Source organism: Canis lupus, chromosome 15, assembly GCF_048164855.1.
Source record: "Canis lupus baileyi chromosome 15, mCanLup2.hap1, whole genome shotgun sequence".
Lineage (NCBI taxonomy): Eukaryota > Metazoa > Chordata > Mammalia > Carnivora > Canidae > Canis > Canis lupus.
The window spans coordinates 34,602,133-34,628,872 of NC_132852.1; the positions used below are offsets into that span (position 1 = coordinate 34,602,133).

Sequence of the window (26,740 nt, forward strand, 5' to 3'; positions counted from 1 at the left end):
TCAACTCTTGATTTTGGCTCAGGTCATGATCTTAGGGTCGTGAGATTGAGCACCCCTCCCCCATGCTCAGCAGGGAATCTGTTTGAGATTTTCTTTCTCCCTCTCCCTCTGCCCCTTCCTGTCCGTCCCCCTCATGTGTGGGGCACACTCTAATAAATAAACACAGCTTAAAAATTTTTTTTAAATAAATAAATAAAAAGATCAGTATCATCTCAAATTTCATTTAAATAGCACTCTTTGGAGTGTGGTGACAAACTCTGATTTGTCTATCCAAATGCAGATAAAAACTAGCTCCAAGAATGAAGCCAATTAGCAGTAAAAAAAAAAAAAAAAAATTGCAGCGTATTCATTTGCTATGCAAAGCTGTCAGTAGAGCTAAGTGGAGACTGTAACTTAAGTTTTTCCAAGTAGCTTAGTCTTATTGAACTCAGTTGAACCTACAGTCACAAACAGATGAATAAAGAACCATCATATTTCTCTCTAGTAAAATATTATCATTCAAGCACTGGGTGCTGTATGTAAGTGTTCAATCACTAACATCTTCATTCAGTTTCTACATCTGAAACTAATATTACACTGTATGTTAACTACCTGGATTTTTTTTTTTTTAAGATTTTATTTATTCTTGAGAGACAGAGAGAGAGAGAGGCAGACACACAGGCAGAGGAAGGAGCAGGCTCCATGCAGGGAGCCCAATGAGGGACTCAGTCTCAGGACTCCAGAATCATGCCCTGGGCTGAAGGTAGGCGCTAAATCGCTGAGCCACCTGGGCTGCCCAACTACCTGGAATTTAAATAAAAACTTGGAAAGATATGTCACTAATGATGCATACCTATATTTAAGTATTTTCACATGCATATGACAATGTTAGAAAATTAAGCAGAATTCTTTAAAAGCACATACTCATGAGGTGCCATAAATTGAATTCACAAACCCATAACTGTGATAAGGGTTGGGAGGAGAGTGAAAAGGTATGTGGAATAAACATTATAAATGTTATGACACAGTTTTAAAGTCTAAAAGCTAAAATATAAGTGCCCTAAATGGAGGCTCCGGGCTGGCTGGTGGAGGTATGCAATTTGAAAAGGTATTTCCACCCCATTACCCATGCTATCACCACAGTTAATTGTTATAGAACAAACACAGTTCCGGAATTTCCCTAAAATGCATCAGCTACCCCAAGCCAAAATGAACCTAACAAAATTGCTGGTGCAACCAAATAGATCAGCAAGTATAATTATTACGGTGGTTAATTCAAATAACTGACAAAAATAATTTAATAAGGAAGCACACTTTGCAGCTAAGAAAAACTAACTATACAAACTAGAAACAGGCAAATTGCCGAGTTTTTTTCCACAGCTTTAAGGAGCTAAGCTCAATTTTGGCTGCACAGCTCAAGATAATCTATTACAGATGGGGATATTACAAAAGAGGGAAAAAAAAGGAAAACATAGCCTTTTTGCCTGTTTTACCCCCTCTTAAACAGAAAACTGAACATTTCCCGTGCAGCAGATAAAAAGATATTTAAATTATGACTTTGTGCTGTTTGTGGGTTTTAAGTGCCAAGGTTGCCTACTTATTAAATACTGTTCCCCCAAAACACCCATGAAAAAAGGAGGTACCTTCGTAGAATAAACAAACTGATCAATAAATTTCCCATCTCCTGTAGCATTCTGAAGAGCAAACACTTGTTCAATCTTCACGACTGGAGACATGTTACACTTCTGCAAATCCAGGCTCCCTTTGTGCATTGTAATAGAAGCTGGTAAAGATTTCCTTGCGGCGGCCGTTTTCCAGGCTATTTTAACAGGAGGTGGTTCTTCCTCTTCCACACTTGTGTGCCGCCTTTGGCTCTGTCTCCGAATTTCAGTACTTGAGAGCGAGGAGGCCACCTCACCTGCATTGGTCTGTTCCAGCTGGGTATTCAGCACTGACCTTGGTCTTCGGGTTTTCTTAACTTCGGCTTTGGAAGCAACATTCTTTTTCCCTTGGGACAAAGCCTCCTCAGGCTGTTTATCAATATAGATAAAAGTATACTGTTCTATTCTTTCTTCTCGGGTCATTTTCAATGCCTTCTCTGCATGGGCAATGCCAATATCCCACTGAGCACGTTCTCTCTGAGGTCGGGGTTTCCGAATCTAAAAAAATACATAAGCACTATCAGATACCCTTTAACCTAATTTGTACATTTAAACCACTATGACTTCCCATTGATCCTGTCACCTTTGCACGTGGCATAAATATCTTTAGTCAAATACCTGAAATGTTCTAACTCCCCAACTCTGATAGTTGATATTACTATCTGATGATATGCAGGTCTACTCTCTCTTATATATCCTTTTTTGTTGACCACTCTGCTGGACAAGTCCCTCAAAGAGGGAGCCATCCCTCTCGCATAATGTTCATAAAAAAAACAGCAATAATGAGGGCAAAGGGAAGAGAGATTACAGAACCATTATTCTCAGTGGCTAATAAAACACTCACATTAAAAATGATACCCTAAAGCTCAGAGGTGCTGCAGAGATCACAACCAAACCAAATGGCACAGTCAGCATTTAAAGTGGTGCTGGTAGTTTGTACCATAATGTAAATGGAGGCAGGATGAAGAGGAAGGAGAGAGCCTGGAGGAACAAATGAAAGTTGACAAGACATAGGAAAGAAAAAATGTATGAGAGAAAATTAAACCTGAATCAGTTTCCATAGGTCTCTAACATTGTTGATCAGAAGACTTTTGACAAGTAAGACAATCTGGCAAGTTGGTAAGACAGATAAGAAGACTTTGAATGAAAGTATGTGAGATGACCAAAGCCATCAGGAATTATCCAGAAGCTTGGACAGAAGCAGCCCAAAATTAGCTATGAAACTATGAGAAGGGGCAGTATATGTAAAACACTGATGTATAAGTCTGTCAAATGGTATCTGATAAAATTAATTAAAATAGTCTGTGATAAAATTTGGCTTTTAAAGTGTAAAAATATGACAAATTTCTGAATCACAAGAGACTCATCCTAAAATTAGTTGAGTTTAAAAATGTCAACCAGAAAGATTATCAGGAGTTGATGTCATAATTCTAAAATATCCACTACCACAAAGATATCTCTTGGTTCCATCACTAAGTGTAACCTTGGCTAAACCAGTTACTTAACCTGTCTGTGTCTTAATTTCTTCATCTGTAGAAATAGGAATAATAATATCTACACCACTTAAGTTGTTATGAAGATTAAATGAATTAATATACCTAAAATGCTTAAAATACACCTGTCTCACAGTAGGTGTTCACTAAATATCTTAGAAACTTTACTTCTACAAAACAATTTTACCAAGTAAGAATAAAGGATATTATGGAAAGATACTGAAATAGGAAAATGAATTAAACTCCCTGGCAAAATCCACATTTTACTAGCATGTACTAGTCTTACATACATTAATTCAATTCAAAAATAGAATCCAATGTTGCATTAAGCAGAGTTCAAGTTTTTAACAGTATTCTAATGTTGTTTATATGAAATATAAAACTTATTGACATACTTACAATAAATTATTAAAACTGAACTTAGGTTAAAATAATAAATCATCCTAACAGCTGTCTAAATTCAAGTATGAAAACTTCTACTAAATTATTAAGTCCTATAAAAACCATGTTCGATTGGTAATGTTAATATGTTGTCAGATACCTTTTGTTTCTCAGAGTGATTGCTGGCTTGTTTGGTTGCTTCAGCCAATAATTCTTCATACTGTTTATGACCTTTATACTCTCGTACTCGCTTTTCATGAACCCATGCCCTCTCTGGCTGGTTGCTAAAAAACTGGACGTGATATTCCCGGGCACCTGTAAGCAAAAGTTCTTATTAACCATTTCAGAAAATAAGCATTCACATATACACTGCCAAAGACATGAATCCAAGCCAAGTTCCCTAGCATTACTCCTATTAAAATTTGTACACTTTGGACTGTCCAAAGATAGAATACACTGCCAATTACATAATAGTTACTGTAAAATATCACTCCCAAATGATTAAAATTAGTTCCACAATTTTTAAGAAAAAGAAAATCAGAAATTCTGCTAATTATCAGATTTGTTACCCAGGTTACACAACTTATTTTTACTTGTCTCAAACATTTTTGCAAACAAGTCTAGGAAGAGGTAAATAGTTTTTCCTTTAAAAAAAAGTGTGTAACAGGGGCACTGGGTAGCTCAGTCAGTTGAGCATCTGCTTTTGGTTCAGGTCATGGTCCCCCCCAAGGTCCTAGGATAGAGCCCCACATCAGGCTCCCTGCTCAACAGGGAGCCTGCTTCTTCCTCTCCCTTTGCTCCTCCCCCTACTCATATGCAAGCACTCTCTTTTAAATAAATAAATAAATAAATAAATAAATAAATAAATAAATAAATCTTTTCTTTTTTTTAATTTTTTAAAATTTATTTATTTATGATAGAGAGAGAGAGAGAGAGAGGCAGAGACACAGGCAGAGGGAGAAGCAGGCTCCATGCACCGGGAGCCCGATGTGGGATTCAATCCCGGGTCTCCAGGATCGCACCCTGGGCCAAAGGCAGGCACCAAACCGCTGCGCCACCCAGGGATCCCTAAATAAAATCTTTTAAAATGTATGACATATATTCTTGGACTTTATTTTTTTTAATTAATTAAAAAAAATTTTTTAATGATAGACATAGAAAGAGAGAGAGAGGGGCAGAGACACAGGAGGGAGAAGCAGGCTCCATGCCGGGAGCCCGACATGGGACTTGATCCCGGGATTCCAGGATCGTGCCCCGGGCCAAAGGCAGGCGCTAAACTGCTGAGCCACCCAGGGATCCCCTATTCTTGGACTTTAAAAGTATTAGTTGAATTGCTTTTCTGTCTATATGAAAGTGAGCTATACAGATTTGGGGTGGAGAAGAGGTCACTGACTCTCTCAGGGGTCCTGTGAGGTCAAAACTATCTTCATAATAATACCAAGATGCTATTGTCTTTTCACTGTGTTGGCATTTGCACTTCATACTGCAAGAACAATGGTGGATAAGACTGCTGGCATGTTAGCACAAATAAAAAGTGATTGACACCAAACTATACTAGTATCACATTCTTCACAGTCATACACTGGCAGCTAAAATAAAACAAAAGCCAGTTTTATTTAATGTCCTTGTTGAAGTGGTAAGAATGATTAATTTCATTAACTTTCAACCTTTGGACACTGTCTTTTAATATTCTACATGATGAAATGAGAAGTATGCATAAAGCACTTTTACACACTGAAGTATAACAGTTATCTTGAGAAAAAGTACTTGTATGATTGTTTAAGTTGCAAAATCACTAGCCACTTTTTCATAAAACATCATTTTTATTTGAAAGAATGACTGACGAGGATCCCTGGGTGGCTCAGCAGTTTAGCCCCTGCCTTCAGCCCAGGGCATGATCCTGGAGTCCCCGGATCAAGTCCCACATCGGGCTCCCTGCATGGAGCCTGCTTCTCCCTCTACCTGGGTTACTGCCTCTCTCTCTCACATGAATAAGTAAATAAAATCTTAAAGGAAAAAAAAAAGAATGACTGAAAGAAAAACTATGATTATTTGAACTTGACCATCTGGCAGGTATTTCCTTAAAAACAAACTTAGCAAGTTTGCTATTTCAAGCAAATCAACTGACAGTATTTGTTGTCAAAGATAAAATTTGATCTTTCAAGCTAAAATTAGAATTTTGGAAAACTAGTATCTACCCCTATGAGTCTTCCAACTTCTCAATAATCAAAGATTTTCTGATGAAATAACTGGTCATATAAACTAATGTGATTTTTAAAATATGTATAGAGGATGGGGCCCCTGTGTGGTCAGTCAAAACAACTGGGTGTGGAGCCTGCTTGAGATTCTCTCTCCCTGTGCCCCCTCTACTCCACCCCCCAGTGTACTCTTGATCTAAAGACAAAAACAAAAACAAAACAAAAAAACTAGAGGAACGTGTCCACATTTGGAATATAAGTCTCACTTCATAAAACCAATTTTTATTTTTTTAAGATTTATTTGAGAGAGAGAAAGTGTGCCTCCAAGGGGTTGAGGGGAGAATATAAGCATAGTCTGTGCTTAGTGGCTTAGTGTGGAGCCCCACAGGGGCGGGGCTCAATCCCAGGATCCTGAGTTCATGACCTATGCTGAAGCCAGATGCTTGACTGAGCCACCCAGGCACCCCCAAACCAGTATTTTTTAAATGGCCAATATACAAAATTACAAAATCATGAAAGGTAAAAGATTCACTCAAACTGCAAGACAGAACCAATGGATTCCAATGTAACAAAGTACAAAAAGTTTATGGATATGATTTCATATTCTGTATTGCAACTAACCTACCACTTGTTGAGTTTTAGTGTAATATCAAAGAAATATATCCACAATTACCTCAAAAGGCTATTAAAATACACTATCCCTTTTCAACTACACATCTGCCTGAAGCCAGATTATCTTCAAATAATTAAACCAAAAAACCCCAAATCATAACAGATCGAATATAGAAGCAGATATAAGAATCTAGTAACTTCACTTAAGCCAGACATTAAAGAGATCTTCAATGAGGTAAATGATACTGTTCTTCTCATTAATTTTTTTAAAAATGTTTATTTATTTTATGATAGTCACAGAGAGAGAGAGAGAGAGAGAGAGAGGCAGAGACACAGGCAGAGGGAGAAGCAGGCTCCATGCATCGGGAGCCCGACGTGGGATTCGATCCCAGGTCTCCAGGATCGTGCCCTGGGCCAAAGGCAGGCGCCAAACCGCTGCGCCACCCAGGGATCCCTCATTAATATTTTTGTTTGAGAAAATAGTTATTTTTTATAAAAAAACATAATGGATTATTTTTATATTAATCAGTAAATATTTTAAAATTCTCTTAGTTTTAATTTCCAAATTAAAATAAATAGTAATAGATATAACCCATGTAAACAAAAGCTTTTTAGAGTCTTCAAATAGTAAGAGTTAAAAGGGTTCTGGGAACAAATATCTGAGAACTGCTGCTCTAGAACAGTGCTACTCTCTAAGTGTGGTTCCCAAAAGAAGCCAGTTTATGACAAAATAAGCACAGTAAGCATTTAGAAATTATGATAATTTGACATTGCCATGACATCCAGGCAAACGATCAGGGATCTTGTACCATGTTTTTTTTTTTTTAAGCCCCAGGGAGAGGCCTTTCATTTTTCTAATAGTTACTTCTTCTTTTTTTTTTTTTAAGATTTATTTATGTATTTATTTTTATTTATGATAGACACACAGAGAGAGAGAGATAAAGAGGCAGAGACACAGGAGGAGGGAGAAGCAGGCTCCATGCCGGGAGCCCGGTGTGGGACTCGATCCCAGGACTCCAGGATCGCGCCCTGGGCCAAAGGCAGGCACCAAACTGCTGAGCCACCCAGGGATCCCCTCTAATAGTTACTTCTATTGTAGTTTATATAAATATTGGTCCATGGTGGATTGGAAATTTTTAAAAATAGAACAAAAATAGATCCTTTACCATAGTTTGAAAAACACTTTTCTTTTTTCTACAAAAAAAATCTCAGGCTAATAGAGTAATGTATAACTGGTCGTGGAGGAATCCAAGACGATTCAGATAGGCCAAAAGAGAAGGGTAAAAAGCAGATCCAGACTGGAAAAAAGTAGGAGACTGCCTAGGAAATTCCAGACCAAATGAGATTAATTCCTAAAACTAAATTTAAGTACTTCCTTTGAAATACAGATGCAGCATAAATTGTGGTTTCACTTATATCCCATAAAAAGGTTTTCATAAAGTCATTAAATGTGAAACTCTTAAAAAAATAAAAGAAAAGAAAAGAAAAAGAAAAAAAGAAAGTGAAACTCTTGGGCAGCCCAGGTGGCTCAGCGGTTTAGCACCGCCTTCAGCCCAGGGCTTGATCCTGGGGACCCGAGATCGAGTTCCACATCAGGCACCCTGCATGGAGCCTGCTCCTCCTTCTGCCTGCATCTCTGCCTCTCTCTCTCCTCTCTGTGTATTCTCATGAATAAATAAAAATCTTTAAAAAAAAAAAAAAAAGTGGGCAGCCCCGGTGGCTCAGCCGTTTAAGCGCCACCTTCAGTCCAGGGCGTGATCCTGGAGACCCAGGATCAAGTCCCACATCAGGCTCCCTGCATGGAGCCTGCTTCTCCCTCTGCCTGTGTCTCTGCCTCTCTCTCTCTCTCTCTCTCTCTCTCTGGGTCTCTCATGAATAAATAAAAAAAAAAGTGAAACTCTTTATATAATCTCAAAAGCATGCTTTTCTAAGGAGAGCAATGAAGAGCCACAACTCTTACATGATATAATACCTTAGAGCGCTGAAGAGATGTAGGTAAGTATGTGGATTATTTTATTTAAGAAGGCTTGGTCCTAACAGAAACATGAAAAGATGCTCATTACTGATCATCAGGGAAATGCAAACTGAAACTACAATGAGATATCACCTCACACCTGTCAGAATGACTAAAATCAACAGCATAAGAAACAACAGTTGTTGACAAGGATGTGGAGAAAGGGGAACCATCCTGCACTGTTGGTGAAAATGCAACTGGTGCAGCCACTGTGGAAAACAGTAAGGAGGTTCCTCAAAAAGTTAAAAACAGAACTACCTTATGATCCAGCCACTGCACTACTGGGTATGTACCCAAAGAACAGAAAAATTCTAACTCAAAGGGATACATGCACCCTTATGTTACAGCCAAATTATTTCTAATATCTAAGATATAGAAGCAGCTGAAGTGTCCACCAATTGATGAATGAATGGATAAAGAAGATGCAGTATGTATATACAATGGAATATTACTCATCCATAAAAAGAATGGAGTCTTACCATTTGCAACAACATGGATGAAGCTAGAGAGTATAATGCTAAGTGAAAAAAGTCAGATACCATATGATTTCACTCAGATGTGGAATTTAACAAACAAAGGGAAAAAATGAGAGAGACAAATCAAGAAACAGACTCAATTATAGAGAACAATCTGATGGTTATCAGAGAGGAGGTGGGTGGGGATCGGTTAAATAGGTGATAGGGATTAAGGAGGGCACTTGTCATGAGCACAGGATGATGTATGTAAGTGCTGAGTCACTATACTGTACACCTGAAACTAATATAACACTGTTTGTTACCTGGAACTAAAATAAAAACTTAAAAAAAAAAAAGGCTTGATCCTTTGGGAAATACTTGTCCCTTTCTTCTCCCATCCACAGAATCATAGATTATTAAACCTGCAAGGTATTTCAGAGATTATTAGTCCAACATCTTCAGTAAGGAATAATAAATGAAAGAACTAGGACTGCCTTCCCCAACCTTATTATGACTAGGTGAATTCAATTATTTTCTTTTTAATATATAGTATGTTAAAGTATGGAGGTTATGGAATAAGGTCCCTCTGCAACTCTATTTACTTATTCAAAACACAAGGATAATAACAGTGTCTACTTCATAGTGTTGCTGCTATGTGGAATGCATAAAACATTCAAGAGAATTGCTTAACACAGTGCCTTACGTGAAGGTAGACATTCAACAATGCTGGTTTTTTTTTTTCCTTATGCCCCATTGATGCTTCCAGTTACCCAATCTTTAATTAGCAGGTTATAATGACAGATAATTGCCTTCTGTATCAGCACAGATTATTGACTATGTAGTATAAAAAGTTACAGATCTGGCTGATCTTGTCACAAATCTGACTTGCATGACTTATGTAGACATTTCTTCTCTTCATAATAGTGAACAGGGAGCAAGATAGAAAGTTTAAAATAAGAAAAAGAAATAGGAGCAAAGTTGTCACAAACAATAAGGAACTCAACACGTAACAAGAGTTCACAAAGCAAATATCCAGAAATAAATTCCAAGCTCAAAACTTCCCCTGGCTAACTAAGCAAGTCCATTCCAAGTGTTAGAATCTCAGAAATCTAATCCACATGTTTCAGACAAACCCACGGAAAAAAATTAGAAAACATCTTTTCTTAACATTTATTAATATTCCTAAGGTAAAATTCTTTTTTTTTTTCCTAAGGTAAAATTCTATGCTAAATGCTAGATTCAAGCTGTAGGTCCATGTTGCACTGAATTTATACGGATATGCCAGAAAAATTTACATATTCAAAAACAGAGTGGAGGGAAAAACACCCTGAAAATTTTATCAGGATGAAAAGCACTTGTGTCGGTAAAAAATTACTACTCATAGGAGTCAATGATGAAATAAAGTGTACAATGGAAATGTGACCCAAATGCCCACTAAACTCACGTAAGACATCTTATTACTTACCCAACTGCTTTCTTTTGGAATTCATATGAGATGTCAGTCAGATAATGGTTTTTAAAGAAGTAAAGAAGAAATTATAAAATAAATGTAGGGTGTTATAAGGGGAAACAAGGACTATCTCAGTTGTAGAGGCTTACTGCCTATTAGGATGACCCTAATTCTATCACTGGTTATTAAAAATTGGTATTTTTGTGTCAGATTATATATCATGTGCATATTCTTTCTCTTTTTAAAAAAAAGTTATTTATTTACCTTAGAGAGAGAGAAAGAGAGCATGAGTGGGGGGAGGGGCAGATGGAGAGAACCCTCAAGCAGACTCCCTGCTGAGTGTGGAGCCTGATGCAGGACTCGATCCCATGATCCATGAGACTATGAGCTGAAATCAAGAGTCATATGCTTAACCAATTGAGCCCCCAGGTGCCCCTTATGTGCATATCCTTATAATTGTATACAACAATTAAGATTCCATTTTTCCCCAGCCTTTTCTTTAATATCTATTTATGCCTTTATAATTACCTCTTGTATTAATTTTGGTATGAACCTCGAGCTGGGGATCACTTGAAACCATGCAAGGCCACCAAGGATAGGTTCCCACCTTAGACCAAACAAGATCGCCAACCTGGAACTTAACACCAGCAGACACTTCTGTTGTTGGAACAGAAGATAATATTGGCTGAACCTATAAGAAAGGTCACAAAACTTCATCAGCAAAGAAAGTAAAAAAAAGAAAAAGAAACTATGAACAAAGTACATTAAACATGCTAACCATGTAAAATTTATCTTCAATTATACCTTCCCTGATATCTAACCATAACTAGACAAAAGGAAGAGAAGGAAAATAATAAGCCCCACTCCAAATATTGAAAATAGGACTGATGTCTTATTATTATTGATAAGGCATCTTGAGAACGCACATAATCCATCATAAAGTGGTCATTTATATATGTCAGTCATACTTCAATAAGAAAAAGTGGTCACAGTTTTGAAAAGAAAAATAATTCACTGGAAGTATCTACCTTTTTTCTTTTCTTTTTTTTTTTACTGTAGTTCAATTTGCCAATATATAGCCTAACACCCAGTGCTCATCCCATCAAGTGCCCCCCTCAGTGCCCGTCACCCAGTCACCCCCACCCCCCGCCCACCTCCCTTTCCACCACCCCTTGTTCGTTTCCCAGAGTTAGGAGTCTCTCATGTTCTGTCTCCCTCTCTGATATTTCCCACTCATTTTTTTCTCCTTTCCCCTTTATTCCCTTTCACTATTTTTTATATTCCCCAAATGAATGAGACCATATAATGTTTGTCCTTCTCCGATTGACTTATTTCAATCCGCATAATACCCTCCAGTTCCATCCACGTCGAAGCAAATGGTGGGTATTTGTCATTTCTAATGGCTGAGTAAAACAAGCACCAAGATTTATTTCAGTATAATTTCTGAAATCCAGAAATATAGAACTGTAATAGTATATATGAAATGTGTTATAATTTAATTACCCTGCTTATACCTCCTTATGCCATCCATACCTGGTTAGACAGTATTCAATACAGCAACTCACCGGGGGTTCCTCTTTAGGTACTGGCTCTTCTCTTGGTTTTTCTGACACAGTGTCAACCCTCTCATTTGGTCTCTAGGTGAAAATGTATAGATAAAAAGAACAAAATGGAGCCAACCAAAGAATAGTAACATATACAAAAAGAACCAAAACTAAATAGCAAAGAGAATAAAGGACATTTATTAACTTAATAATGTAGATTGTAAGAATACAACTAATGCAGTACATGATGCTATGTCTTAAACTCATGTTCCATTCCACTCCATAGCTGTATCTCTCATTTCTTTTACTTTTAAAATTTAATTTGTTGACTGTTGTTGTTTTTTAAACTAATAGGGTGCAGAAAAACGAGCACTCTGAGATTGCTACTAAGACATAATTTGGAATTGAGAGGTATAAATATATACACACACACACAAAGATATGCACACTAGTCCTATTTATAGGAGCAAATATTAGAAAACAATCTAGATGTCCAGTAATTTAAATTAGTATAGTAAGTTACAGTATGACTAGATAGTGAAGTAACATAAATAAATTTTAAAATCACATGGAAAGGGTGCCTGGCTAGCTCAGCTGGTAGAGCATGTGGCTCTTGATCTCAGGTTTGTGCATTCAAGCCCCACACTGGGTGCAGAGATTACTTAAAAATAAAATCTTCTGAAAAAAAAATGCCATGGGAAAATAATAATATAACGTTGTTTAAAAAGAGCAAATTGCAAAGCAGTTTGTATAGTATGATTGTGATCTCGGGAAAATATATATATTTTTTTATATGCATAGAAAGAAAAATTAGAAGAATACCACCAGGTTATGGAAAAAGTGATTTTTTTGGTGGTTTTCTGAATTTTCAAATTGTCTATGATAAACATTACTTTTCTAATCATAAAACCCACAAATACATTACTTAAAAATTAATTTCTACAACCCTTTGGGAAGGCTATTTAGAAGTATCTGTCAAAATTCAAAATATGTCACTCTTCATTCAGGCAATTATATTTTAAGAAAACTATCTACAGAAAACAAAATGAGAAAATTGGGGGTCCCTGGGTGGCTCAGCGGTTTGGCTCCTGCCTTCAGCCCAGGGCGTGATCCCAGTGTCCTGGGATCAAGTCCCACATCAGGTTCCCTGTAGGGAGCCTGCTTCTCTCTCTGCCTCTCTCTCTCTCTCTCTCTCTCTTTCTGTGTGTCTCTCATGAATAAATAAATGAAATCTTTAAAAAAAAAAAAAAAGAGAAAATCTAAGCAGACGATGGTAAGTATAGCATTATTTCATGTCAGTAATCTATGTCTATCAACACCTTCAATTTTTTATTTTTTTTTCAATTTTTTATTTTAAAAAAGCCTATATATGCTTTGAAAAGTATTCAATACATTTTACACCAGATTAAGAAGAATAGCTATCTTTGGGGAATGAAATTAAGGAAATAGTGAAGGAAGATCGACATTTTTGTGTTATTTGTATTTTCTGTAAAATGCAGATTATGTTTATAATTTAAAAGACTTTTTAAAACTTCTCACTTGTCAGGGCACCTGGGTGGCTCAGGTCATGATCTCAGGGTCCTGGAATTGACCCCCATGTTGGGTTCCCTGCTCAGCGGGGAGTCTGCTTGTCCCTCTCTCCCAGCCCTTCCCTGCTGCTTATGTGCATGTGTGCACTCTAATAAATAAAATCTTAAAAAAAACTTAAAACATAAAACTTTTCAAAGAACAGAATTCAGGGATCCCCGGGTGGCTCAGCGGTTTGGCATCTGCCTTCAGCCCAGGGCCTGATCCTGGAGACCCAGGATCGAGTCCCACGTCGGGCTCCCTGCATAGAGTCTGCTTCTCCCTCTGCCTGTGTCTCTCATGAATAAATAAATAAAACATTAAAAAAAAAAAAAAAACAGAACTCAATCTAGGTGGTATAGAGAGCTTTATCCATCAAGTTAAATCTTAATTCCAATTTAAAAATATGAGTAATTCTAAAAGTTACTTAAAATTCTCAATTAATTCAAGACACTGTTGTAAAAACAGTAAAAACAAAGTTTTATTAAATAAAAAAGTTGTAGAAAGGCCCATAACTATTAGGAAATGATGAGCCAGACTAATATCCAAAACCCAAGTCTCAATCATTTATTCAACAGTGCCTATGACTTTCCAGGCACTGCTCTAGGTGACTATGCAATAATGAAACACATAGATTTGATCCCTCACCTCAAAAAGCTTATGGTTGGGTAGGATAGACAGACATTAAACAAACAAAAACATATACAATCTAAATGTATGAAAGACAAATAATAGAGGGGTGTGTATCTCTAAATATGAAGGCCAGGAAAGGCCTCTCTAAGAAAATATAATATAATCTGAGCATCAAAGGAAGAATAATTAGTCTAGTAAAATGTGGACAGGAGAACATTCCAGAAAAAAGGCATGGCATGTGTGAAGTTCCTGGGGCTTAAAAAGTGGAAATTTCAGGAAGGCCATTACAACTAACTTAACTGCCCAGAGAAGACAGAGGTTACAAGATGAAAGTGGGGAGGCAGGTTACATTCCAAGGGCTCTGTAAGTATATTCAAGTCTTTTATATTAAGGGTACTAAAACGCCACCAAAGAGGATGAGAGAAATAACAGACAATGATTTATGTTTCAAAAAGATCATGTTAGCTATTTTTTTTTTCATGTTAGCTATTACATGGAGAATTATTTTGGAAAGGAGCAGGAGGGAAAACAGAATGTTTAATTAGGTGGGTGAAAATACTGAAAATAGCCCAGGTGAAAAACTTGGTAGTAGTAACTTGTTGATGGGCACAAAATTTCCTGTCAGATGTGTCATGTGGTAGTACCATGATTATGCAATCTAATAGGACACACTCATTGAGCAAGGAAGGAAAAATCTATGTTCAAATGAAAACTGTTTTCCAGATCGCTAGTATGATAATTAAGCAGTCTGCAAATCCTGTCCCCATTTGCATAGGCCTTTTGGGTAGCTTCACTTCAATCACCTCAACTTCTCATTCTCAAGCTACCACAGGAAGACAAGGCCACTTGAGGCAAATACACATCAGAGTCATCCTCCTCCACACATTCAATCTTCATGATGTCTGGGTGGTAAGGGATCTCTGTAACTCCTTTTGAGGGCAGATAGATAAGGAGTGACTCATCTTTACCAAACAAGAGAATTCTACTATTATTGTAAGAATGGTCTGAAGTCCATTAACATTTTTCCCTTTCTGGATTAAAGACAGGATTTCCTTCAAAACTTTTTATTATTCAAATGTCTTATCTTTTTTTGGTTTGTTCCAGAATGTTCGCTTTTCCTTCAGGCTAGTATGAAATACTGTTAAAATCACTTTCACAGAACTGAAGTTGTTTACACAGTCATCTTAAAAGGAAAACAATGGCAAGGGAGAGAAAAAAGCCTAAGATTTATTATTCTAAGCTTTTAAGACTACACAAGTAAAAGGAAGTTGAATAAGGATGCTGTGATGATAGAAAGCAAATATAACATACATTGTAAAGTATGCTAATGCATGAGCAAAATAGAAATATCGAATAGGCATTTAGTCTACAGCCATACCACCCTGAAATGCGCCCAATCTTATCTGATCTCAGAAGCTAAGCAGAGTTGGGCCTAGTTAGTATTTTTAATTTAATTCCTTTTTTTTTTAAAGATTTTTTACTTATTCATTTATGACAGACATAGAGAGACAGAGAGAGACACAGGCAGAGGGAGAAACAGGCTCCATACCAGGAGCCCGACGTGGGACTCAATCCCGGGACTCCAGGATTGCACCCTGGGCCAAAGGCAGGCGCCAAACCACTGAGCCACCCAGGGATCCCCTAATTTAATTCTTTTTAAAGATTTTATGTACTTATTCATGAAAGACAGACACAGAGAGAGAGGTAGCGACAAAGGCAGAGGGAGAGGCAGGCTTCCTGCAGGGAGCCTGAGCAGGACTGGATCCTGGGACTCCAGGATCACGTCCTGAGCCAGTCCTGAGCCAAAGGCAGATGCTCAACCACCGAGCCGCCCAGGCATCCTGGGCCTGATTAGTATTTGGATGGGAGAAACATCCAGTACCATTTAGAGGTGCCTATGACTTGAGCCCAAAAGAAAGGTTAAGGAGATAAACCAACAGATAGCACAGTATCACAAACACCAGTTAAGGGGAGAAGTTTTTAAGACAACATAATGTGGTCAATGGAAGTCAAATGCTTAGGGGTCAAGAAAAATTAGTCAGAAAATGCCAACAGATAAAATACTTCTGGGTATAACATCCATTTTCCTTTAGTCGTTCAAAAGATAGATAAGCTTAAAGGAGATTAAAATCAAGTAAGGACAAAAGATACCTTTTCTGGTACTAATAGTGTTGCTTTAGGAAGAGAGCCTCAGAGAAAAAGATGACAGTGAGTTAGCTCTCCTTAGTTTTAAACTTTTGATTTTATGAGTTTATATCTCTTTTACATTTTTAGTTGACTCCATACAGAAAGACCTATATTCCAGGAAAGAATAACAAGAAGTTTCTTAAACAGGAAAAAAATATGTTGAGAACAACTAAAATTACATCATCCAAAATATTCCTTTTAAAAAACTTGGCCTAGTATTTTTATTAAAATTCAAGAGATTTATTACAACAAACTGCATCAAAACTGGCAGAATTCCTAACCGCTAATAATTTTCAAAACATTAAGTAAAATCATACTCTTTTTAAAAACCCAAAACTTATATTAACATTTAAGGTGGAAGAAAAGTTCAAAGGCAATAAATTATTCGTGCATTTTTTTAACTTTCTGAATAACTGCTTAAGTTCATAATCTTAATCACTTGTACAAAAAGAACATTTTGCATGTGAACAGTTTCTAAGAATTTTAAGACATAACACTCTGAGGCTAGAGAACCAAATGTAACCTCTAACTTTGCTAATGGAACTGAAGCCAGTATTTGGCTTTTTATAAGTGAAAATGGCAAGCTAAGAGTTAATAAAGACTAGTCTTAGTGGATAAGCCCACTGAAGTGCTGGTGGAAGACCAATGTTTGAATAGATCCTACACTCATACCCAGGAGGCATGACACCTGCCAAGGAGGACTACATGCAGAAACATTTCCACATGTTTCTAATTTGATAGGAGGAAAAACAGCTAAGCCAGCTTTACAAAATATACAATTTCAGTAGTGATCTCAAGTCTCCTGCTGCCTAGATATTTGGACATATTTTATTGCTGAGAAGATATACTTAAGTTGTTCCAAGTAACAGCCACTATTTAGAAGGCCAAACAGCTCAGAATTGGGAGGAAATACTTGTAGATCAAATACCAAGAAAAAAGCAAAAAAAAAGGGGGGGGGGACAGTGAGTGAAATCACAAACTATTACTTCAAATGAGATTGTTTGCTCAAAAAAAAAAAAAGGAAAGAAAGAAAAAACACCCTATGAATGGACTTTTAAAGAACAAAATTATATATAAAAGCAAATCCAGCTTAAGGACAATCATTTCAAACTTTTTCTCCAAGCACTCAATTTTCATTATACTTCTCTAAAGCATCTGGGGAGGGGAGCTGTCCAGTGGCGTCAGCAGACTCTGACTTGAGCTCCTTTTTCATTTCTAAGCCCTCTACAATGTTAAATACCAAGGGCTTGGACCCTTAGTAACAATTAGGAGGCACAAGGGTATCAGAAATGAAACACTTACAAAAGACTGTCCTAAGGGAAACAAAATAAATGTTCAAGTTAAGGAAACCTAATTAAAAAAAAAAAAAACCCATAAGATTACAAAACCAATTATTTTGTGAACATTGCTGGTCATCTGTACAGTTTATTGAAGCATGACACTAATAACAAGCAAGAGCCTTGAGAGCTCTAGCTTTAACATTCTGTTATCAGAATGGAGTATAACTTTTATGGCACCCATCTCTTATGGTTATAACTATTCCCCATGTGTGATACATTTTAATTAATCAAAATCAACTAATAAGAACTCTCTTTTCCCTTTGGGAAAAAAAAAAAAGGAAGATGGGCAAGGAGAGAGAGTAACATAGAGAAAGAGGGAAAGAAGAATAGGGGGAGGGAAAAGAGGGCAAGGAGAGAAAAGGACAGGGAATGGGAAGGGGAAGGAGAGAAACAAAGCAAAAAAACCTGGATTTTCACCAAAAACTCAACTTTCAGGCAACAGTCTTGGTAATATTTAGTGCAATCAATATCACTTTCTACATCTTTATCTCTTACACCTCAAGATCTTAAATAATGAAATATTAAATTATGCCCCACATGATTTACCAAAAAAGAAAATGAACTAAAACTTTTAAATCATATGTAATCATTTGAATCCCTGGATATAACAATTAACTGAAGGTTTAAGTGATACAAAGAGTAGTCATAGCAGATATCCAACAAAGAACTGGCTTTAAAATCTCATTACAAAGTGACTTATTAGAGGGGCGTGTGGGTGGCTTACTTAAGCATCGGCCTTTGGCTTGGGTTATGATCCCAGGGTACAGCCCCCAAGTTGTGCTCCTTGCTCAGTAGGGAGTCTGCTTCTCTCTCTCCCTCTACCCCTCCCCTAGCTTGTGCTCGTTCACTCTCTGTCAAATAAATAAAATCTTAAAAAAATTTTTTTTACAGATGTCTTGGTGGCTCAGCGGTTGAGCATGTGCCTTAAGCTCAGGTTGTAATCCCAGGGTCTGGGGATTGAGCCCCACATGGGGCTCCCCACAGGGAGCCTGCTTCTCCCTTTGCTTATGTCTCTGCCTGTCTCTCATGAATAAAATCTTTAAAAAAAATTTTTTAAGTGACTATTAGAAATATCATTGCACTGATTTTTTTCCTAGATTCCAATAAACAAAACGGAAATACAAAAAGTGAGCAGATTGTCTTACCCTGCTTCTAACTGCTTCTAGACCTATTTCTATTTTGGAATATATTTTTGAATGTACTTTATCAATAGAAGTAAAAAGTCTAGCCCAGGAAGTAAAATTGATATTCTATTTGCCAGATTCTCTAGAGCAAAAAAGCAAGAAGGGCCAACAAAACAGTTCTCAGGAACTAAGCTTTAGCTTTGGTTTTTTTTTTTTGTTTGTTTGTTTTTAGCTTTGGTTTTTTTTTTTTTTTTTAATTCTTTTGTTTTATTTTTATTTATTTATGATAGTCACACAGAGAGAGAGAGAGAGAGAGGCAGAGACACAGGCAGAGGGAGAAGCAGGCTCCATGCACCGGGAGCCTGACGTGGGATTCGATCCCGGGTCTCCAGGATCGTGCCCTGGGCCAAAGGCAGGCGCTAAACCGCTGCGCCACCCAGGGATCCCTTTAGCTTTGGTTTTAACCAAATTCAGGTTTTATGCATTTTTGTGATTCCCAAGGGTCACAGTGCATCACATACTTTTTTACTGCAGGTCTAAAAAAATGCTACAGTGAATGCATCTGAAGTACAAAAGGTTAACTTTTCTCCTTCCATGTATTCTTACTTAAGAAACAGCCAGTATAAGATACAATATAAGCTAAGTTCAGGGGTGGGGCATTTAATAAATGATTTAATAAATCAAATGGCATTTTAGAAACTACTTAGTTACAAAGCCTTCATCTTACAAATGCAGAACTAAGACACCAGAATAGCTAAAGTGTCTTTAAATAATCTCTTTTGGGGCAGCCTGGGTGGCTCAGCGGTTTAGCGCCACCTTTTGCCCAGGGTGTGAGCCTGGAGACCTGGGACCGAGTCCCACATTGAGTCCCACATTGGGCAACCTGCATGAAGCCTGCTTCTCCCTCTGCCTGTGTCTCTGCCTCAATCTCTCTCTCATGAATAAATAAAAACCTTTATAAAAAAATAATAATCTCTTTATCTCACTACCCAGTTTTATTTTCATTAGCACTTAACACTATCTGAACTTGTATATGTATGTTCATATGTAAGTACATATGTTGTCTTCTTTTGGAACCCAACTATCAAGGAAAAGGTGAGCTGGTATGAAGTAAACATTTCTTTAAAAAGAATATAACACATTAATTTATTCAGACATACCAGATATAAAAGCAGACTAGTGTTGTAAAACAAATATTTATTTCTTCCCAAATCAACGTCTGAGAAATGTCTTCAATTCATACATGTATTTGAATACCAACTAAACATTCAAGGTAGAATTGATTTGTTACATACCTATTATTAAGAAAATTCATACTGAAACCTCAGGTATACTAAAAAAAAAAAAAAACTCAGTAGCATGCATCTTAAGTTACCAATGAAGGATGACTTTTATAAAAATTCTGCCTGAAGTTTTAATATATATGAATACTAACTCTGATTTTAATAAAAAGAGTTCTTCTATTACTTCATATTATTTTGTAGCAAACACACTAGTAATGAGTGTTAGGTCATTAACACTGGAAAAAGTTGGTCAAAAGAAAGAAAACTAATATTATTAACCATTTCTCTTTGCTTTTCCTGTTCCTCTTAAAAAAAAAGGAGTTTATTATATGCAAACAAAAATAAGTGAAGCTATTAAATTAAAAAAAAAAACATAAGCAGCAAGGTTCTTAGTGTCCCATATTTTTTTTTAAGATTTTATTTATGTATTCAAGAGACACAGAGAGAAGACAGAGAGGCCAGAGAGACAGGCAGAGGGAGAAGCTGGCTCCATGTGGGGAGCCTAATGTGGGACTTGAGCCCAGAACTCCAGGATCATGCCCTGAGCCAAAGGCAGACGATCAACCGTTGAGGCACCACCCAGGTGTCCCTTAGTGTCCCATGTTTTCAAAAATATTTCACTCTAATGACATCCATTCATTTATTCAAAAAATTTTACTCAGCACCCATTATAACATCCTCAGCTCCTGACTAGGGGTTAGAAGAAAGAAGTTATCAGAAATATTTAAATTTGAAGGGATAAAAATTGAAAAATTTACCTTGGACTTCCAGTAAATCTGAAATATTAAAAAACTTTTCAAAAAGATATTTCAGGGCAGCCCTGGTGGCGCAGCAGTTTAGCGCCGCCTGCAGCCTGAGGTGTGATCCTAGGGCCCCTGGATCGAGTCCCACATCAGGCTCCCTGCATGGAGCCTGCTTCTCCCTCTGCCTGTGCCTCTGCCCCTCTCTCTCTCTCTCTGTCTCTATGAATAAATAAATAAAATCTTTAAAAAAAAAAAAAAGATATTTCAACTTACATTTTGTTCCTCTGGCTCTAATTTGGGGATTTTGTGTGACTTGCGCTCTTCAGATCTACATGAGTCATGCTTGTTGCTTTTTTTCCTCTTTTCTTTTCTGCTTTCATGCTTTGATTTTGTGTGCTCACTTGCTTGTACTTCATTTAAAAGGTCTCCACAAAGGGAAGACTCAAACAATTCCCTGCCATTCTGGATAGTTTTGGTTATTTTTAGTTTAATTTCAGGTGAGCCAGTCTTCTTTGGAATCACAGTTTGTGGTACCGAAGGAGGAGGTGGTAGTTGTGGAGGAGAAGGTTTTTCCAGAATTTCATGTGGTCTTGTGTTTGGAATTTCTGAATGGTAATAGTCAGTGGGGCTAAAGTTTCTAACTGCACCAAAGCCATTGGCTGATCCATTGGGATACTGATTATATGACTGGTATTTGGTTTGAGTTTCATACATGCTGATTGATGGTGGATAGCCATTTGTGAGTGGAGGAAGATCTTCCGTTGTAGGTGGGTATTGAAAGCCTTGCTGCAAGGTAGCTTCATATGGTGTCTGGCCACCATCTTCAACAATGTCACTGTTGTTATCAAAGGCATCCTCCTGACGGATGTTGGCGGAGTCAATGAGTTGAGGTGGTTGCTGAATTGTGTTTCCCATGATCCCTTGCATGAAAGAGAAAGAGAAATCCATTGTTCTGCTCCAGCATCCTTAACTTTCCCTTTCTCTCATCGGGCCTAAAGTTTAAAAAAAAAAAAAAAAGAGAGAGAGAGATTAAAAGGTGTTAATATCCTCACAAGCTAGAGGCCTATCAATTGAAAAAGAATTCACTAAAATATCCTGTACCCAATTTTCATATCCTGATGTGAAACACTAAATATTTTAAATATTTAAAGTCAGTGTTTCCACAAACACTAAATATTTTTAAAACAGGTAGCTAATATAATTCTGATACAAGGTAAATGCTTTTTACTTTAAATACTATTTGAAACTCTCAATTACTTTCATAAATTTTAATGTAACAAAACTTTATCCTCTTAGTAAACATTCAGAATAGTTTTGCATTCCTTTTGGTTTCACAAGTTAGAAATTATAAGTCTCAGGTTAAAACTGGTATTTACAAAGTAAGCAGTATTCTGACACATATAAATTAGGTTTCATACAAGTTTCCTTTAAATCACTCAGTGTTTTGTTCAGTGTTTCTCTTTGTTATTACAAAATAACAAAATCTTATTGCAAATATTCAAAATATAAAAGTAAAAAGGCCTGCCTATACTTCCCCCTCCATCATTCCCATTCTTCTGTCATGGATAACCACTGTAAATACTTTGATGAGTATTCTTCCAAATCTTTATATATATTTACATATAAAGTTTTTAAAATGGGTTTATTCTGTAATTTGCTTATTCAATTTAACAATATATCCTAGAGGGCAGCCCTGGTGGCTCAGCGGTTTAGCGCCACCTTCAGCACAGGGCATGATCCTGGAGACCCGGGATCGAGTCCCACGTCGGGCTCCCTGCATGGAGCCTGCTTCTCCCTCTGCCTGTGTCTCTGCCTCTATCTCTCTCTCTGTGTCTCTCGTGAATAAATAAATAAAATATTTTTAAAAAATATATCCTAGATATATTTCTATATCCGCATGTATAATTTTCAAAAATACTTTATTATTTAAATAGTTACACAGTAAACCACTGTGGTATCTATACCACAGTGTATGTACTTAACCATTTGTATACTGACAATCATTCAGCTGCTCACAACTGTTTGAAATTATAAATAGGTCTATAAGAAACTTTCTTGAAACTAGATCTTTGTGGATGTATGTATTCCTATTGGACAGATTTGAAATTTTGATAGATACAGCAAAACTGTTCTATAGGCGGTACTATATCAATTTACCCTCATGCCAATAGCACATGAGGAAGCCTGATTCTCTATACCCTTGTCAGTATTTAGCTATTTTTAACCAGGGGCATAAATAGAATCATCTGGGATAGTTTTACAAAATACATGTCAATCAAGGTCTATCTACTGATGAATCTCATTCAATAAATCTGGGGTGAGGCCCAGAGTATGAATATTTTAAGACCACATTCCAGCTGATTCTGATGCACCCTCTTAGTTGGGTCATTGCATTACAATCTTTGCATTGTAGTTACTGCTTTATACTCTTATGATTATTGGACCTACTCTAGAAGGTGCCTAAAGATGCTCACATTATGGAACAATGTTGGAATATAGATAAGCCTCTGTTAGGAAACATTCTAAGATCACTCTATGTTGTTATAAAGTTTGACAAGCCCACATCTTGAGACAGGATTAATGGACAATTCAGATATTATTTTGATAATCTCATAAACATTTCTTCTAGAAGGCTCTAAGGCAGAAAATATTTCCCTACTGGACTGAGTTTGATGAACTGGGTTTAGCTGCTTGAAATACTGTGAAGAAGGACTGTGAGACTACAGTCCAGTTCGAGTCTATGACCAATTAATAATGTCTACCATCTTGATTCCAGTAGGATTTACCATAATGATAAAGCATGTAACGCAAAACAACAAAGAAGGAAATGATTGCTGACAATACAGTTTTAAAGGTATATCCGATTAAACAGCTGCTGTTTACACTATTAGCAAATGGAAAGAATTTCAGAAGTTCTAGAATTGCAAACAAATGAGTACAAGAGCATACAGGAAATCAAACTGTCCATACCACTCTATAGTGGAAAGAGGTACAGAGGGGTGTTAGCACTCTTATTTTTTTAGCATTTATTCTGGGCCAAGGACTTTATACATTATCTCATTTAATCCTTATAACAACTCCGCAGGATAGGTATGGTGACTCCTGGTTCATAGGTAAAAGAAACTGAGCTTCAGAGGGGTTAGGTGCCTTGCTTAAATCATATAGCAAAGGGGGCAGAATTACTATTTGAATCTAAGTACGTCTGACTCTATAGTCTGTGATTTTTTCACATTACCACTTCCACTTCACTCAGCCATAACTTCCGAGAGAATTCAGTTCTTTTGTTCATGTACCTTATTCCTGATGACTGCCAAAATAACACTTAACTATTCCATAATAACCACCACTAACACCTAAATAGCGCTTAGTATGTACCAGGAACCATTCTAAGTGCTTCACATATGGTACTACATTCAATCCTCCCAACAACCTTCAGGTAGATGTTAATATTAGTTCCCATTACAGACCAGGAAATAGAAGTACACCAAGGTTAAATGACTTACTCAAGCGCACAAGGCTAGTCATTAATCAACAGAGCTGGGATTTGATCTAGTCTGGTTTCAGAGTTGGTGATGCTAACCAACATAACATACTGATAATGCTGATAAATATTAGGAACCACTTCTTTATGCATGGCTGAAGAGTTGAAACATCACCTTAATTTGACCCTTGCAAAAATGCATAGCTCACAGACATGAGAACTGGATGTTCTAAAACTCTGTAAACAAACACAGGCAACTATACAGGTGGAATTCAAAAGTTCTTCAAACCTCCAACTCAGGCAAGTTAAATACTGACATTTGACAAGATGCAACCTGTGTTTTTGGGCCTTAAAACTGTCATATACAAGATCAGCTTCCAGATTAGTCTCCCAAATTATAGTCTACAGAGGTTTTCAGGCATATGTATTCAGAGACTATGGCTTCTGATGTTTCTGATTTAGTTCCAAATACAAACTTTTAAGAAGTCTGGTATTTTCCCCCCTTTTCTTCTCTAGCCCTAGAACCAAATATTTTAGTTTGAACTGAGAAAAGAAATAACACTACCATCTTACAATTATAGAATATTTTCAATGCATTCTTATTTGATCCTCAAAACAATTCTGTAAGGCTGACAGAGTGTTAGCTTAATTTTTTAGATAACTAGATTTAATATTTGAGATGCTAAATTTTCCAAGACTATAAAGCCCATTAATGATTAAATCTGAAAAAGAATCAATCTCTTGCCTTCTTTCTAATCCTGCCTCTTTACAACATCTAACTGCCAGAGAATATCCAGCTACCCCAAGACAACCATACTATGAGAGTCATATGTTCAAAACTAAATGAACTGTCCTTTCCCTAACTCAGTTTTCCTTTCAGACTACCCCAGATTTGTCATTGCTTCCACCATTTTTCTAGCTTCCTAGGCTAGAAGCCTCATGTTGCCTGGGTGGCTGGTTCTTACCCCTCTGTGAAGCCATAAAGTGAAGCACTGAACAAATCTTGTACGTTCTTTTATTGAAATCTCTGATTTCTTCTTGATCCATGTCAGGCCAGGCCCTCAGCACCTTAATCCTGAACTATGACAACTGATTTTCTAGATATTTCTAATCTTTAACTTCTTCCTGCACAGCAGTTGGAAGATGTGTCCTTAAGCCAAACTTTGATGAATCTATTCCCATACTAAGAAACTTTAAAGCTCCATATTATATACCAAGCCCCTTCTAAGCCTTTCAAAGTCTTCCATAATCTGACTTTCCTACCAACTCAAATTGTATATGCACAAATAAACTTTTCTGAGCATCCACTGGTCCAAATAATTGTAAGATGTGGCCTTGCTAACATATTACACTTTGTTTAATCCTAAGGAGCAAAGTATTATTCCCATGTTACAGAAGTGAAGAAATGGCACTCAAAAAGATCAAGTGATCTGCCTTTAACCACACAGTCAACAGAAGTTGAATAAAATGGTGAAATTCAGATCTTGTAACTCAATACAGTGCTATTTATATGGCAGCTGCCACCTCACCTGCAAATTATCTATGCTTTGCATTTTTTCCCAATATGTTCCATAGCTGCAATTCAAATACACATCTGACAGCTTCTCTTGTATCTCACAAACATCTTGAAATACCTAATAATGAATTTAGTTCCTATTCACTTACATGTGTCCTTCCTCCAGCCCTTCCTACAAGGAAAAAAAGAAATCTCCATCTATCAGTTGTCCAAGCCAAAAACCTGGGACTATGATAAATCCCTTACCTTCATTCCTGCTCTTACCCAGTGTATTAGTAAACTCCTAGAGTATCTCCAAAGCATACATCTCATATTTGTCTATTTCATTCCATATCTTTTCTTCTTCCCACTAGTCCAAGCCCCTCACTTAGTCTATTCCATAGTTACCTTCTCAGTCTTCATGCTTCTCTTGCCTATGATCTATTTGCCCATATAACAACCAGTCACTTTTTAACAATTAACCCAATCATTGGACTACTCCTCAAAACATGGCAAGAAAAATGAATTATTGCTATACTCAACAACATAGAGGGTTCTCAAAGTGTCATTCTGAGTGAAAGAAGCCAGACACAATGATTCCATTTATATAGTACACAATGTGATTTCATTTATATAAGGTTCAAAAAAACAGGATAAAGTTAAAATTAACTCTATGGAGGGATGCCTGGGTGGCTCAGTCAGTTAAGCATCTGACTTTGGCTTAGGTCATGATCTCTCAGGGTCCTGGGATCAAGCCATGAGTCTGGTGCTCTGCCCAGCAGGGAGTTGGCTTGAGGATTTGCTCTCTCCCTGTGCCCCTCCCTCTGCTTATGCAAGTGCTCTCTCTCTCAAATAAACAAACTGTGGAGACATCTGTCAGAACAGTACTTACTGGAGGTGGGGGAGCAGGCTATAACACTGGATAAGACCATAAGGGAGGTTTCTGAGCTGCTGGTTATATTTAATGTATTGATCTACATAGTAGTTACATAGTCTTAAGCAAAAACCAAAGAACAAACCTTCAGTGCTCTCCCAATGCACTCAAATAAAATCCAGACTATTTATCATGCCCAGCAAGTTCCTGGATAGTCAGACCTCATT

General features: G+C 37.0%; 1 protein-coding gene across 8 annotated transcripts in view; it reads right to left on the minus strand.

Moving 5' to 3' along the window:
- Positions 1-26,740, minus strand: part of NSD3 (nuclear receptor binding SET domain protein 3) — a 123,803-nt gene that overhangs the window by 52,770 nt on the left and 44,293 nt on the right. For all 8 annotated transcript variants that reach the window (XM_072776472.1, XM_072776477.1, XM_072776476.1 and 5 more), the window contains exons 2-6: positions 20,937-21,655; positions 11,809-11,880; positions 10,772-10,934; positions 3,675-3,829; positions 1,623-2,138 (exon numbers count right to left, since the gene is read on the minus strand). In XM_072776472.1, the coding sequence (XP_072632573.1) occupies positions 1,623-2,138; positions 3,675-3,829; positions 10,772-10,934; positions 11,809-11,880; positions 20,937-21,611 (1,581 nt within the window). In that variant the 5' untranslated portion in view covers positions 21,612-21,655. The remainder of the gene's footprint in view (positions 1-1,622; positions 2,139-3,674; positions 3,830-10,771; positions 10,935-11,808; positions 11,881-20,936; positions 21,656-26,740) is intronic.